Genomic DNA, 15,474 nt, shown 5'->3' on the forward strand with positions numbered 1-15,474 from the left:
GACACAGAGCCCAGGGACTTTAGGGAAGGTCTTTAGTCAGAGATCTTCAGGGAAATGTTCAAATAGGCCATGGAAACAACTGGAACTTGCGCCAGGACCTTCGGCCTGGTAACGGGACCTGGCCTTCCCTTGGCGCCTACCCGGTGGGCAGGGCCGCGGGCACTCGCCTGACCCATCCGCGGGTCCAGAGTGTGGCACAGACGTCCACGGGCACTGGCACGCCAGGACCCCCACACCAGGACGCGCGCACGGAGCTCCGGCAACGCGCGGGGCAGGGCGGGCGCATGCGTGGTCCGTGGGCAGGGAGGGGCCGGGTGCGTGGGCGCGGAACTCCGCGTCTCCGCGCCCCCTTGTCGACCGGTCCACCTTAAGGGGCGCTCTGACATCAGCGCGCCGCCGCCGCCCGTGGGGTGGGATTTCCTCCGCCACAGCCGCGGGTCCTGCGCCGCGTTCAGCCCGCCCTGCCCGCCCCGGCCCGACCCCGGCCGGCCCCGCCTGCCCGGCCTCGGGGAGGGATGCGGCGGCGCGGCGCCCAGGATGCCCCGCAGCCCCGGGACGCGCCTCAAACCCGCCAAGTACATCCCGGTGGCTACGGCCGCTGCGCTGTTGGTCGGCTCCAGCACCCTGTTCTTCGTGTTCACGTGAGTCCGCCACTCGCTGGGGGCCCTGGTGGCCCAAAGGGGCCTGGATTAGGGGGCGGTTCAGCCAGAGGGACTGAGGTCCAGGGACCCGCAGGCAGGTAAGGGCGGGACTGGCACTAGGACTGCCGGGGGCCACGTGAGTCACCACCCTGAGGCCAAAGCCCTGAGCGTGCCCACCCTTAGGCACCAGACACGGGTGAATCCTGCGTGGGGGATACTAGTTCCTGGCAGGCCCTCCTGAGTGTCCCTGAGTGTGAGGCGCTGGCCTTGGGCAAGGGAGTGTGTGCAGTAACTTACCAGGGTGTGGCTGCAACCTCCCTCTCCTCAGACTGTGAGGGACCTGGGCTACTCAGAGCCACCAATACTACCTGCAAGGAGCCCTGAGGTCTGCTTTGGGATCCCCTCCAGGCAATCTGGTTTTGGTCCAGAGTCTAGTTGTTCCTATGCAGGTGTGGCCTGGCTTGGCTACTGTGTGCCTGCCCACAGCTTGCCTGTTACGTTTGCCTGGCAGTCCTGTTGACAATCCCTTGACCTACCTCTCAGGAAGGCCGGTTGGTTGCAGCTGGAGGGCCCCAGCGGGGCCAGCAGCCATGGTGAGCTCTGGGACCCTTGAGGTGGAGAGCATGCCAGGTACTAGGCCTGTGCAGCCTGAGCTTGCCCTGTGACACCAGCTGACTCACAGACCTGAGTGTTGAGTGGCCTGACATGCTGAGGACACAGCTCCTTGTTGGTGGTTCTGCCTCCACTCCCAGGGCTCCTTCAGGCATGAAGTAAGGGTTAGGGGCTCCAGGCTTCAGCCATATGGATCTGCAGTCACTTTCCACAATTCTGAGATACAGTCTAGGTGACCACAGCATGACCACTCAAGCCTTTCTGGAGACCTACGGTCTGGGGTGACTGTCGCCTGCAGGGCCTCTATTACCAGGCAGTCAGCCTGAGTGTGAGCAAACCTAGAGCAGGTGTAGGCATGAGCCAGCTCGGCAGCCTGTCACCTTAGCAAGAGTGAGAGTGGTGGCTGTGTGGACGGTGAGTCTGTATTAGGCGCCTGTGGAGGCCGGGGAGGGGTGGGTGCCACAGGCTGCCAAGAACATGTTTAAAAAAGGCCTGTGTGGATGGGCTTATTTCTGGCTTTGGTGAGCAGGCGTGTTCTTGTCACTCAGATGTTGCGGGCTGTGGGGCAGAGAGGAGCGGGGTAGGTGGGCAGTGGATGCAGGCTGAGAGGGACATGTCTTGCTGGGTCTTCAGTCCTAACTCTGGGCTGGGGTGGGTGCTGGGGGTGCGGGTGGGGTGGACTGATCTGAGCTCTCCAATGTGGCTTCTACTTGCCTGTCTCAGTTTTTCACTGCCCAAGTGCACTTCAGTTTTTTCTCCTGATTTTAAAAGGGCACATTCTTTATTGAGAACTTGTAAAATGCAGGAAAAAATTTTTTTTAAAGAAATCATTTTCAAAAATCAATTCTACTCCAAAGAGCTGGGCTGTCGCCTCTCCTCCTAGAGTTACCTGGCCCTCCATAGCCTGATTGTCGTGAGCCCTTCTTGTGAGTTCAGAGTTTCCTTACACGCTGTCCTGTGACTTTGACCTGCCACCCACAAGTGGTGGGTGCTCAGACTGTTCTACCCTGCTGGGGTAGATGGGGGTGCAGCTTGTCCTTCCTCTGTTCTCACAGCTGGGTTCTGGATTCAGGGACTCTGGCACTGTGAGGTGCAGGTTCTCTTGAGGCACCACAGGCCATTCCCTGCCCCTTGCCCTGCATATGATCCACTCAGCCTAAGAGAAGATGCCTTATGTGCCCTGTGGCAGCACAGAGGACCAGGTACAGCCACTGTCAAGCCAAGAGAGCCTTGCATCCCCTGGGGACCTGGTTCCCCCACACCCTAATACCATATTCCCTGGGCTCTGGCTTGCCCCCACCTCACCTCTGCTGGGTTCCTGAGAAGGGCTCTGTGAGTTGGGCCAGGCCCATTAGTGTCCCCACAGCTTGGCAACTGAAGGAAGAAGAGTCCAGACAATCCCCTTCTGTGAACAGGCCTCTTGTCACTCAGCACCCACACTTCCGCCCTATTTCCAGGCCCAGGCCCACTATAGATTGACTTGTGCTCAGGAGGGAGCAGCTTGTTCCTGTGCCCTCCTGTCCCACATAGGTCTCCTCTGTTATCTGCCTCTACACCTTTGATGTCACTGGACTCTGAGTGGCCCAGGCCCCCTCACTGCACTTAGTAAACACCAGTTAGCCCCTTCAGGGAAAGTCCTCACAGGGTGCAGATCTAGGGGCCTAGAGGATCAAAGACCCTACCTTAGGTCAGCACTGAGGGTTTGGAACTAGCAGGACATTCAAACGTGACCATTAAAAGCTGGAGCATGGAAAGGACCCTGGAGGTGAGGACGGTGTGCACGCCACAGGGCAGGTTCCCAGCAGCCTTCCTCCTCCAGGAAACTTTCTGAGTTCCTGGTGAGGTCATGTCCCCCTGTACCACAGAAGCCCTTCATACTGTGGTTCAATGCCAGGTGCTAGAAGGGGGTCCAAGGGTCATCAGTCCTCCACCCCTTCCCTTTCCTCTGCTCAGAGCCATTTTGCGGAATGATGGGGACCCTGAGAACATCAGAGGGCCAGGAAGCTTGGTTGATCGCAGTGCCTGGGGCTGGACTGGGCCATTTTGTCTCTGTCCCAGTTCCTGTGGGCAGATTTCTGGGATGGCACAGCTGGTCTCCAAGATGGACCTGAAGACTCCCAAGGCACAGCCTGGGACAGCAGGAAATACAGGAAATACAGGGAGACAGAGCCACTGGCAGTGGCTGCATAGAGCAGGATGGGATGCATCTGGCCTGGGGGTATACCTGGTCTTTTAAACCCCAGTTTTCTCTTCTGCTCAGGTATCAGGTGGTGGTGGGGATAGGCTTCTTGTGGCCAGAGCCCTTACCCAACCTGACCAGGACAGAGTGGCTCTGCAGCCACTAGTCCCAGATACCCCTGCTGGTGAGTGCCACTCTCAAATACAAAACAGTGCTACTGAAGAACCCAATTTATTTATTTATTGGTTGATTGATTGTTAAGGATTTAATTATTTATTTATACAAGCACTGGGTACAGTCAGAGCGCGGGAGGGTGAGAGAATTCACCAGAGGCAGAGCGGGGAGCAGAGCAGGCAGACTGATGAAGTATACCGCTGAGGGGAGCAGCGGGTGGCAGGAGAGGTCTGTGCACCATGTGGGACCCTCGCCCAGCGGCTGGGGATTGAACTGGTGCTGCAGAGGCTGCGGGCAGCTTCGCAACCCAGCGCTCAACTGCTGCGCCACCAGGGAGGCCCTGAAGAACCCAATTTAAATGAAAACTGCTGAGTTAAATCTTCCATTCCATATTTAGCTGTGGTGAGCATGTTGCCCCTATAGAAGACTTAGCCCCACTGTGTGATGTCTCCCTGCCCATCCAAGTGGGCCTCAGGGAGGAGGACTTGGAACTTTAGATTTGGGCACTCCCCTCCCCCCAGGCCTACCCCTTCTAGATCTGCACTTCCAGCAGGAGGTGACCCACCCCTGCTTGATGAGGCCAGTCTGGAGTGCACCAGCACTTGGGCAGAAGTAGGTGTCATCCCTGTTTGCAGAGGGCCCCTTCCAGAGCCTAGGACAGACATGGTGGCCTGGGTAGTGCTGTCTGCCGGACCTTGCCCATGAGAACTTGCTGTCCTCACATGTTCTCATGCTGCTCAGCCCACAGCCTTCCTCCTCCAGTAAATTTTCCAGAATTCCTGGTAAAGTCATGTCCCCCTGGGCCCCAGTAAGACCAGAGAGGTTAAGGGGCATCCAGTGGAGGGAGGGGTGTGTGTGCGTATGCATGCATCTATGTTTGCACATGAGTAAGGATGCAGGTGTGCCTGTTTGTGTGTGTCAGCATGTGCTTGAGTGTGCATGCCTGTACGTGCAGATGCTCCACTCTACTGTATGTTGATGTGTGTTCATGCACACCTGCCTTGTGTGTTACTTTGCATGAACATGTGACAGTATGCATGCTTGTGTGGTGTACACATGTGTCTCAGCATGTTTGTGTGCTGTGTATACGTGTGCATGCATATGTTCCTGCATGCTCACCTGGATGTGCATGCGTGTCTGTGCACATGCCTGAGTGTGCTCTTTCATCTCTCCTCCCACTTAGCCCATGTATTTCCCCAGGCGGCTGAGTTCTAGTCCTGGCAGCATTAGCCAGTGAGCCAGTCCTCGTTGGGTAGGACCCAGGCCTTTATGGGACCTCCTGGGGTTGGAGACCACTGGAGACGGTCTCTGGGGAAGAGTGTGTGGGAGTGCCTGACCCTGGGTCTGAGCCAGGCCTCGGTGGCTGGAGATGGTGAGCAGGTTAGTGGCTCAGGTCCCAGTCAGGTATCTACTCCCCTCTTCAGCCTTCCACCCCGCCCTCCCCTGCTTGCATGCCAGGCAGGTGGGTTGATGGTATCCACCTTGAGGCCCCCACTGCCTCAGAGCAGGTGTTGCCCTCTACGGTGAAGTTTTCCAGATATGCCCTGTTGTGGTACAGCAGATCTCCCCCGACCCTGGGTATCTCACTGAGGGACAGCTCAGGGAGGATAAAGTCATTCAGGCTGCCCTGACTGGTGGAAGTTTTGGTCATTGTGGGGGTGGGGTGGCATGTGGGGTTCAGTCCCCTTCTGCCTGGTAATGGTTCAAATCCCAGCACAGATGCAGACTCCCTCAAGAATTTTGATGTTCACTCCTTGTCTGTATAGTGAGGTGGGGGTGGATAGGATAGCTCCTGGTGGTTGGGGGGGTGGCATTTGTGGGGCAGGGCACTGACCTCCCCAATGTGTCCTGCCTGCTGCCCCTACGTGCCCACCCATCTGTTGCAGCCCATGTGTACAATGTTTGCTTGTCCTAAGCCAGCCCCAGAACATCCAGCCAGTCCCCTTCCTTTTCTATAACAGGCTGACTGCACTGGTGCACAGACAGTGCAGGTGCCTGAGAGCCCTGTGCTTGCTTTTATGTTCTGTTGTTGCCGTTTTAAACAATGGGCCTGCATTTTCATCTCGCACAGATTATGACATAGCTAACCCTTCCCAGAAGGTGTCTCGGAAGCTGGCTTGTACCACTGGAGTGGCATCATGGGCCCACCTCTTCTGGGATTCTAGGTGTGCCTGGTTCTCTCAGGCAGGCAGCTCTCACCTCCCTGGGAGCTCTCCCCTGGTGTTTGGCCCAGTGTCCCTCAACTTACTGGACAGACCTTGCCTCAGGCCCACTGTATCTTGCTTAGTGGCATTGGGCTTGAGTCTGCAAACACACATTGAGCACAGGCTCTATGCCAGGCTTCAGCATGCAGGAATGGGGAATGAGGAAGACTTTTGCTGGTGACCCCTCCAGGCTGCCTGGGCAGGGGGGTAGTGGAGGAAGGTCCTTGTGGCAGAGGGAACATGTGACCTCAGGCTGTGTTTCTATTCCTTGGTGGGTTCTGGAGAAGAGGAAGGGGTAGCTTGCAGCTCTCAGCCCACTGAGTGCGCTGCCGTGGGAAGTGGAATCTTTAAATAGCCTCTTGCTTTCCACTAAAAATAGCGAAGTTCTGCTGCCATGGAGGTGGTTGCCGGGGTGGCAGGTCTGGCTCCCAGCCAAAGCAGGCGTGGATTGCCAGCATAGCTGGTGTATGCTGGGGCAGTGGGCGGGGCCGTAGACATTCTCTCACCCTGCTGGCAGCCACGATTACCCTGTCCTCATGGTCCAGGCTGTTTTGGAGGTCCCCCAGCTCCACAAAGGGCCTAGGTACAGAAGGGGAAGCAAATGCCTTGGGTACTCCCCGCCATGGAGCCATGGGAAAGACAGGGAGCCTGAGGCCAGAGAGACCTTGTGGGAGCTGAGTGGGTGATTCAGGGAATAACTACAGGTTCAGGGCTGGAGGCCGCAGGTCATGCACTCAAATATTGGTGGGTCCCCACAGGGGCCAATAGTCACTTGAGGCCTCAGGAGGACAAGAATTGTAGCCGAATCAGCACCAGGGTGGTATACAAGGTCTTTATGGAAGCCAGGCATCTGAAAGGGGTGGCAGCCTTGGAGTCAAGTGTTAAGGGGTGGTAGATGGCAAAGGAGTGTGTGGGATTGTGGCGGGGGTGTCCTGCTTTTCTAGAATCTTTAAGTATTCTGTGCTGCCACATCAAGAGTAAGTTGACAAACTAAAAAGAAGGGACTCTCTGGCTGGGTTGTATCCTTTAGAGGAGAGCAGGAGTGATGCCCTGCCACATATTTATTGATGGAGAACTATGGCTCCCACAAACCCCAGAATCTCCCCAATGAGGTACCCCCGCTGGACTGGTGACAGGTCTAGGTGAGGTCTGGGGCCAGTCCTAGCTGTCTGATGGGTCACGGGCCATGGACAGAATGGGTTTGCTGTCCATCCTGGACTTCTGCCTTCATTTAGTCAGTATCCTGCAAGGGCAGGAGAGACCAGAAAGAAGCTGGGCTGGGGTGGGAGGATATGGCTTGTCTCTGGCCATGCTTCCTAAATAGTGCAGCCCAAGGGCTTCTTTGAGCCTTGGTTTCCTCACCTGGGGTGGGTGTTAATGAGGGTCAGAGTTGGCACCTAGAAAGCTAAGCACATACAGCTCCTGCTGGTTGAGCAAAGGAGGGTACTCAAAATTCAGTAGCCAGCCTGCTTCCCTGACTGCCACAGTGAGCACTAATGGTGGCCTTGAAGGCCCACCCTACAAATGCATGGTCATGTCTAGTTCCTTTGCAGCCATGTCTCCTTCCCACTCACCTGTTGCAGTCCTAGACCCAGTTCTACCCTTCTCTCTACCACAGGTGTCCATGGTTGACACGAGCTGTGTCCCCAGTTGTTCCTGTCTACAATGGTATCATCTTCCTCTTTGTCCTGGCCAACTTCAGCATGGCCACCTTCATGGACCCTGGCGTCTTCCCCCGAGGTAGGTCCCTGTGCTGAGGCTGCTCATCTGCTCACTCTTGCTAGAGTGTGAGTGGCTGACATGGGAGAGCCTTGGGGCAGGGAGGGGGAAAGGTTCTGGTGGGTGGGCTGGAAGAGATTGGGAAGCTGCATCGCCAGAAAAGTCACTTTCCCGCTGCCTCCCCTCATCACCTCCACAGCGGATGAGGATGAGGATAAGGAGGATGACTTCCGGGCTCCACTCTACAAGAACGTGGACGTACGGGGCATCCAGGTCCGTATGAAGTGGTGTGCCACCTGCCACTTCTACCGCCCGCCGCGCTGCTCCCACTGCAGTGTCTGTGACAACTGCGTAGAGGTGACTGCCCTGCCACCTTTCCCCCTGCATCTCCCTCCCTGTCCTTCCTCTTCTCCCCCTCCCCCACCATGTGCACCCTGACACATTGCTTCTGGCCAGGACTTTGATCACCACTGCCCCTGGGTCAACAACTGCATTGGGCGTCGCAACTACCGTTATTTCTTCTTGTTCCTGCTGTCGCTCAGTGCACACATGGTAGGCGTCGTCGCCTTTGGCCTGGTCTACGTGCTGAACCACGCCGAGGGCCTGGGAGCCGCCCACACCACCATCACGTATCCTTGGCCTGACCATAGAGGCAGTGGGGCCAGGGACACGTTTCACAGGGGAAATGGAGGCTTGGAGGGGTGGGGCCAGCTCCTGGGAGTGCCCCAGGGGAGGTTTGCTATCCCCAGGTAGGTGGTCTGTGGGGGGTAGTTTGTTCATAGGCACCTTCTTCATGTCCTCGCCCATGGCCATTGGCCTTAACGGACCAGCATGGCTGTTATGTGTGTGGCTGGCCTCTTCTTCATTCCTGTCATTGGCCTCACCGGCTTCCACGTGGTACTGGTCACCCGGGGGCGCACCACCAATGAGCAGGTGCACAGCCTGGATGGGGGCCTCATAGTGATGGGGGTGGGGAGGTCCCCAATGGGTCGAGAAGGCTATACACTAAATAGGAACTGTGGGGGATGAGGCAGGGCTGAGGGATCCTCAACCAAGGTGGTTTATGCAGTTGTAGCAGGTAGAGAATCTGGCCCTGGAGACTGCTGGTGGGGCTTGGGGCGTGGGACCACCCCTGTCCCCTGGCTCATTCTCTCTGGGGACACTTTAGCTGCCAGTGACTCAGAACCCAGAAATTCCGTAGTTCCCTGTAGCGACAGACCTAGGTGGGAGGTGGCCCTGCGCTCACCCCCTGAGGAACCCTACTCTTCCTGTCTTGTCCCCTTGTCTGTCTTGGCCTGGGTCCTCGGTCACCAGGCTGGATAAGCTGTCCTGTGTCCACAGGTGACGGGAAAGTTCCGAGGAGGTGTGAACCCCTTCACCCGAGGCTGCTATGGGAATGTGGAACATGTGCTATGCAGCCCCCTGGCACCCCGGTGAGGCCTGGGCTGATATTGCGGGAGCCTTTCCCTGGTTCGGTGTGGGCAGCCACAGACCCTAAACCTGGTCCACTTCTGCTCTTGGCAGGTGGGGCCAACCCTGTGCTGGGTGTGTGTTCAGGCCAGGTTCCTCTGGCCACTGACCCCTCTGCCCTTGTTGCAGGTATGTGGTAGAGTCACCTCGGCTGCCACTTGCCACTCGCCTGAAGCCACCCTTCCTTAGGCCAGAGCTTCTGGAGCGATCTGCACCACTTAAGGTCAAACTTAGTGACAACGGGCTGAAGGCCAGCCTGGGCCACAGCAAGGTGGGAACCTTGTGGTGGGGTAGGGTAAGGAGTGAAGGTCAGACCCTTGGAGGTGGGAAGGAGGCCTATAAGTGGAAGGCGGAGGGAGGGTCCTAGGTCCCATGTTCCCAGGACGGAGTCCTCAGTGGAACCATGTCCCAAGCCTGCACCCTCCCTACTACTGACCACTCCACCTCTCAGTCTAAGGGCAGCCTTGATCGGCTAGATGAGAAACCATTGGACTTGGGGCCGCCACTGCCCCCCAAGGCAGAGGCCAGCACATTTATCAGCGACCGACAGACACCACGGCCTGGCAGTGCTGGTGAGGTGGGGGAAACTGTGTGTGGGGGGGAACTGATTGTCCCTTGCCTGACCTTGGTTCATCTTCCCAGAGAGTGCCCTGTCAACACAGAGGACCAACCCTCCAACACCGGCCATGTACAAGTTCCGACCCACCTTTCCCACAGGTCCCAAGGCACCCTTCTGCGGGCCTGGTGAGCAGGTAAGGAGGTCCAGCCCTGCTCCATCCCAGGAGGCCCCAGCCCACAAAGCTCTGATCCCCTGAGACCTTACCCCCTACCTGGACCGTAGAAGGTCCTGTAGGATCTGGCATGACCCCAGCCTTTGGGTATCCCAGCTGGGGGTGATGGACAGGAGCCAGCAGAGAGCCTGTCCTGGGAGGGTCTGGCGCAAGCAGTCCTAGCCACCCCCTCCACTGGCTGGCATTGCCTGGGTCTGGTAGGCGGCTGCTCCCAGAGGCATCTGTGCCAGGATGCCTGGAATTCCATCATTAGGCACTCTGTAACGCCCATGGAGAAGCTTCAAAAGAATTTGAGATTGTTTGAGAAAGGACAGTTATTTTCCCTGAAACATACAAGCATTCTACATATCACTGTGGAGTAGTCAACAGCCCTGGAGAGCCTGAGGAACGGTCCAGAGTCCTGAGCTTTCTCAGAACTGCCTGCCTACCTTCAAAGCCACCAGAGGCAGGACTGCGATCCGGCCCAGGACATACGGACCACCTCCACCCCTCTGTACCAATGTCCTGACCTCTCTTCTTTGCCTCTTGGTAGGCAGTGTCTTTGGCCTCCCTGGCCAGGATGTGTGGCCCTGCCCCCAAAAGGAGTGGCAGCCCTTCTTGGGAATGGTGTTGCTTTAGATAATACCCTCGCCCATTTTGCCTCCTTCCAGGGCTTGTTCTGGCTTTTCTAGCGATTTCCAGCTGGTTGGCCAAGTTCCCTAAAGCCACATTTGTCCCTACCCACATCCCCTCTGGGTTTTTGAGTTTCTGCAGGCTGGTGTCCCTTTGCTCTAAATCATGGAGACTCAAGAGGCTCTGCCTCTCTATTGCTATGGCTGACCCCTAGGCTGGATGCACTCCTGGAGTGCTGTCCTGGGTGTTGGCAACAATCAAACAGACCTTGGGCAGTGCTCTTGACTCTCAGCTGGGCAGTGTTTGGACAAGGACCATTGGTCACTGTGGTTATTATATTTCCTCATGGCTCAGCCCACATGGTCCCATCTTTCCACCACTACCTCACTGACCCCCAATGAGTATGGACCAGAGCAGCCTTCCCTGGGGAGGCGCAGGGTCTGTCTCTGCTCTCACGTCTCTACTTCATTCTGTGGCAGGCAAGGAAAAGATGGTGTGTCAGGAAATAGAGGGTTTGTAACTTGTGCCTGTGCCACCTCTGTCACTAGGTTTGTAGCTTCCCAGTGGACAGGCAGGGCATGGCGCATATCATGGAGCACGTGTGCCCTCTCTCCCCGCAGGTCCCTGACTCCCTGACGCTAGGGGAAGAAAGCATCCACAGCCTGGACTTTGTCTCTGAGCCCAGCCTGGACCTCCCTGACTACCCGCCTAGCAACCTGCACGTGGCCTACCCACCATCCCCGCCACTCAGTGCTGCTGGCACTTTCTCTGGCGCCTTGCGCTCTCTGAGCCTCAAGGCTACAGGCCAGCGGGGCAGGGACCAGGTGGCCCTGCAGCCCCTGCGTTCTGAGGGTGGGCCCCCCACGCCCCACCGCAGCATCTTTGCTCCCCATGCACTGCCCAACCGCAATGGCAGTCTATCCTACGATAGCCTTCTTAACCCCGGCTCGCCTGGTGGCCACATGTGCCCAGCCCACCCCTCAGCTGGTATGGCCGGCTATCACTCACCCTACCTGCATCCAGGGGCAATGGGGGACCTACCACGGCCCCCATCCTGCAGCTTCAGCCCTGTGCTGGGGCCCCGTCCCCGGGAACCCTCACCTGTGCGCTATGACAACCTTTCCAGGACCATCATGGCTTCCATCCAGGAGCGCAAGGACAGGGAGGAGCGTGAGCGGCTGCTGCGCTCTCAGGCCGACTCACTCTTTGGGGATTCAGGCATCTATGATGCGCCCAGTTCATACAGCCTGCAGCAGGCCAACATGCTGTCTGAGGGGCCCCGTGGCCCTATGCTGCGCTATGGCTCCAGAGAAGACCTGGTGGCTGGGCCTGGTTTTGGTGGTGCCCGCAATCCGGCCTTGCAGACGTCACTGTCCTCCCTGTCCAGTGCCGTGAGCCGAGCGCCTCGGACCTCCTCTTCCTCCCTGCAGGCCGACCTAGCCAACAACAATGCCCCGGGGCCCCGGCCCAGCAGTGGCTCCCACAGGTCACCGGCGCACCAGGGCCCACCCTCCCCGCCTGGCACTCCCCGCTCACCCTCCTATGCGGGCCCCAAAGCCGTTGCCTTCATCCATACGGACCTCCCAGAACCGCCACCCTTGCTGGCTGTGCAGAGGTGGGTGCCAGGGGTGCAGTGGGCTTCTCAGCACAGGAGGTGCTGGACACCTGGGGGTCCCTTTGGCCAAGCTTGTGTGAATTGTCCAGGCCTGTGGCTGGCTGTGGGGGTGAGCCTCAGTGGCTCCTGACAGACTTTGTGAATGTAGCCCAGCTCCAAGGATGTCCTGGTAGTTCTGTGGACCTCCCTGACTGCCCACCTGGCAACCTGCCCAGAGCTTCTTCCTCTGGAGACAGTTCCGCTGTCCCTGTCCAGGAGGCTGAGGCTAGGAGATATTGTCCTGCAACAGAACATGCCACCTGGGGTACCATGGGCTTGGGTTTGGTCAACACACAACCCTGCGAAACAGGGGTTTCCTTGTGCATAGATGTGGAAATGTCAAGACTTTGGGGCAGGGTGGTCTCATGTCCCCAATAGATGGGTCACTGAGGATGCCAGACAGACCACCTATTGGAACAGGTCCAAGTATAAGAGCTAAGCAACTGGGTGTATTGGCATCCTAGGGGCATCACCCCAGTCACCTTGAACACAACTTAGCCCATGAGGAGGTTACTGTTGTGGGTGTGACAGCCCCAGCAGGTGGCAGCTGCATGGCGAGGCAGGGTACAGCCACTGAGGGGAGGGGCTCTCGCCCTCTTGAATGTTTGGACAGCGAAATCAGGAACACTACTTGTCAGTGGGGCAGCAGGGGGGCAGCCCCTCCTGTTCCTAGGAAGGAGCAAAGAAAGGACAAATCACTGGCCCCCCAGTTTGGGCCACCTGGATGGGATAGGACTCAGAGGCTTCAAGTCTGTGCCACTGGGAGGGACCAAAGGACCTGGGAAGGGTTGACAGCAATTCTGACACCTGTCTGTCCTGTGACAGCACAGCCCCTGCGCCTTGGGAAGCTCTGTACTGTCTTACTTTCCAGGAGGGATCTGATGAGCTCAGAGGGCAGGGGCTATCCAGGGCTCCATCTGTATCTGTGTCAATTGTCCTGTTGCCTCTTCTGGCCTCTGTCCAGCTGTGGTCCCATGTTCACCGTGTGCATGCATGTATGTGCTTGTTTTGATGCAGGGAACACCCTCACCTGAAGACCCCCCCAAGTAAACTTAACGGGCAGTCTCCTGGCCTGGCCCGCCTGGGACCTGCCGCTGGCTCCCCAGGGCCTTCCGCCAACCCTGCCCGGCACACGCTTGTTAAGAAAGTGTCCGGTGTGGGTGGGACCACGTACGAGATCTCGGTGTGAGGACTGACAGTGGCACTGCTGGGACCGGGAACCCCCATCGGCTGCCCCCACCCCCCAACTTCACTGCCCTGGGAAAGGAGAAGGCCCAGGCCTGGTGTGTGGATCCATCAGCGAGAGAGAGCCACGCCTCCACAAGCCAGTCCCTCGCCCTCCATCCCTTCAGCCACCCACCTGCTCATGAGGGCATGGCTGGGCCAAGGATGGCAGCGTCTGCCTCGGTCCCCTGCTCTGTGAACTGGGGCAGTCTGGGGTCACAGATTGCATCTGCATGGACTGTCCCCATGTCCCTGAGGTTGCTGCCAGGCCAGTTGCTATCACCCACTACCCTTAGAGATGGGTCCCTGTGGCTTAGAGACAGACAGACAGACAGGCCTGGCCCATGGCCCTCCTCCCAGACCACAGGCTGTGCTGCTCAGCTGCTCTTAACGGTTGCCTTTCAGGGGCCCTGTGGGAATCTTGTAACTTGACAAGACCAGCTCTGACCCACAGGCACCTGGCCTGCTCTGGGTTCTGGCAGACAGGTAGACAGATGGACGGACAGACAGCCAACTGTGGGTGGATCTGGCTCCATGTGTCCTGTCTCACCCAGCTGGTGGGCACGTCCCCATGTCTGTGCTCTGAGCTGCCCTGCCATGTCCCATGTGCTAATGCTTGGGCCCCCTGCCCCCACCGCTTTCATTGAAGCCTTAACCTCTACTTTATGCTCTTGTGGGAGGCGACGGGGGTAGGCAGGAGCAGGCATGGGGCTGGATGCTGCCACAGGGACCTGGTGAGACCAGAAGTCCCCTCCCTGCCAAACTGGAGATTCCCCACCCCATGTTATGCAGCCCTGTTGGAGCTGTGATGCCCATGTGGGATACACATTGGGGTGGGGAGTCAGTTCCTCCTGGCGCCAGGGACCCGAGAGTAAGCACACAGCAGCGTCTGCTTGCATTGTCTGTTTTATGTTTTTATACCTACATCTATATATCTATAATTTTATTAAAAAAAGAAAAAGAGTCATTTTGATCCTTTTGATCCAATAACATTTTGATCCAATAACAGCAAGGAGAGGGCTGTTATTGCCAACCTGGGGGGAGGGGGCAGAACAGGTCAGGCTCCAGGAGAGTGACTGGCAGCTGGCCATCAGAGTTTTCCTCCTGGGCATGTCCATGGACTTAAGCTGAGTTGGAGATTCGGGGGGTGGGGCTGGCCAACAGTTCTTTGACAAGCATGAGGGTCCCCCGGGTCTGCGTCATTCCTGGCAGTAATGGTGTTTGGAGAAAGGCTGGGGCTGCAGACACTCCAGGGCATCCCTAGTAACACAAAGGCTGGACTAGGGGTGCATAAATGGGCTCATGCTGTCTTAGGACCCTGTGTGGGGGACCCTGACACTATACTTGCTGGCAGTCAGCCCACACTCCCTGCCAACCTGCCAAATGTTGTGGATGGTAGAGTATTGGTAACCCACAGCTTTTCAGGGCTTAGGCAGCTTGGACAGATTGGGGTGCTGGGGCAAGGGCTGGCCCAGTGTAGGAGATGAGCTGAGCTCAGTCCCTGCACCGGGCTGCCCTGTCCCCTGCTGACGTCCACCTTTCTACTTCTTTCTCATGGGACGCTGCGGCCCGCAGGGGGCGGATCAGTACCTGCGGTCATGGATGGGGGCTGCGTGGCCAGCCTAGAGTAATCCCCAGCCTGCACCTGTGCCATCTTGGTCTCCCGGAGGACCGCCTGTCTCTGCGGGTCCCCTGGAGCCCCGCTGCGGGAGTGCCTCCACGTGGGGCTGTGTGCCACCTGCACTCAGCTACCTCCCGCCTTTTTCCCAGCCTTTTGGGGCCAGAACCAGATGCCAAGTAGGTGGCTCCGGGACCTGGGAGGCCAGGCTGCCATGGACCCAGGGGGTCCCTTTCCACCAGCTGCACCTTGACTGGCTCCCAGCCCACCAGGGCCTGTGACCCTGTGCCCACCCACCTCAGGAAGTCCCCACCTGCTGCAGGGGGTCTAGTACTTCCAAGTAGGGGCCCTGGGGTTGTTAGGACCAGCACGACTTTCCCGGGGTTATGCGCCATCACCCCGATACCCTCCCTAACCAAGCACTTTAGATGCCACTTCCTCCCCAGGGAGCCCAGGCCTCTGTGGGTTGGGCTGGGGTGGGGGGGTCTCAGGTTATCCTTGCAGTCACTGCACTCCCTCCTCCACCCCTAGCCCAGAAACAGATGCCTTAACCTCCTGGAGCCGTTAAGTCGGGGT

The 15,474-nt window shown here is 58.0% G+C and overlaps 1 protein-coding gene across 2 annotated transcripts; it reads left to right on the forward strand.

Annotated features, from left to right (window-relative positions):
- Positions 1-537: 537 nt before the first annotated feature.
- On the forward strand, positions 538-15,081 carry ZDHHC8 (zDHHC palmitoyltransferase 8; the record flags this gene model as incomplete). Of its 2 annotated transcripts, none has more annotated exons than XM_084245291.1 (11): positions 538-641; positions 7,429-7,550; positions 7,729-7,886; positions 7,986-8,158; positions 8,360-8,462; positions 8,871-8,962; positions 9,129-9,270; positions 9,451-9,571; positions 9,642-9,751; positions 11,023-12,017; positions 14,856-15,081. In XM_084245291.1, the coding sequence occupies 11 exons, from the start codon at positions 538-540 to the stop codon at positions 15,079-15,081; spliced, it is 2,346 nt and encodes a 781-aa protein (XP_084101417.1). The 2 variants fall into 2 exon arrangements, with proteins under 2 accessions (XP_084101417.1, XP_084101418.1); XM_084245292.1 differs by lacking the exon at positions 14,856-15,081 and adding an exon at positions 13,074-13,245.
- Between the last annotated feature and the right edge of the window lie 393 nt (positions 15,082-15,474).

The sequence above is a fragment of the Talpa europaea genome, assembly GCF_964194135.1.
Source record: "Talpa europaea genome assembly, chromosome: 10".
Taxonomy (NCBI): domain Eukaryota; kingdom Metazoa; phylum Chordata; class Mammalia; order Eulipotyphla; family Talpidae; genus Talpa; species Talpa europaea.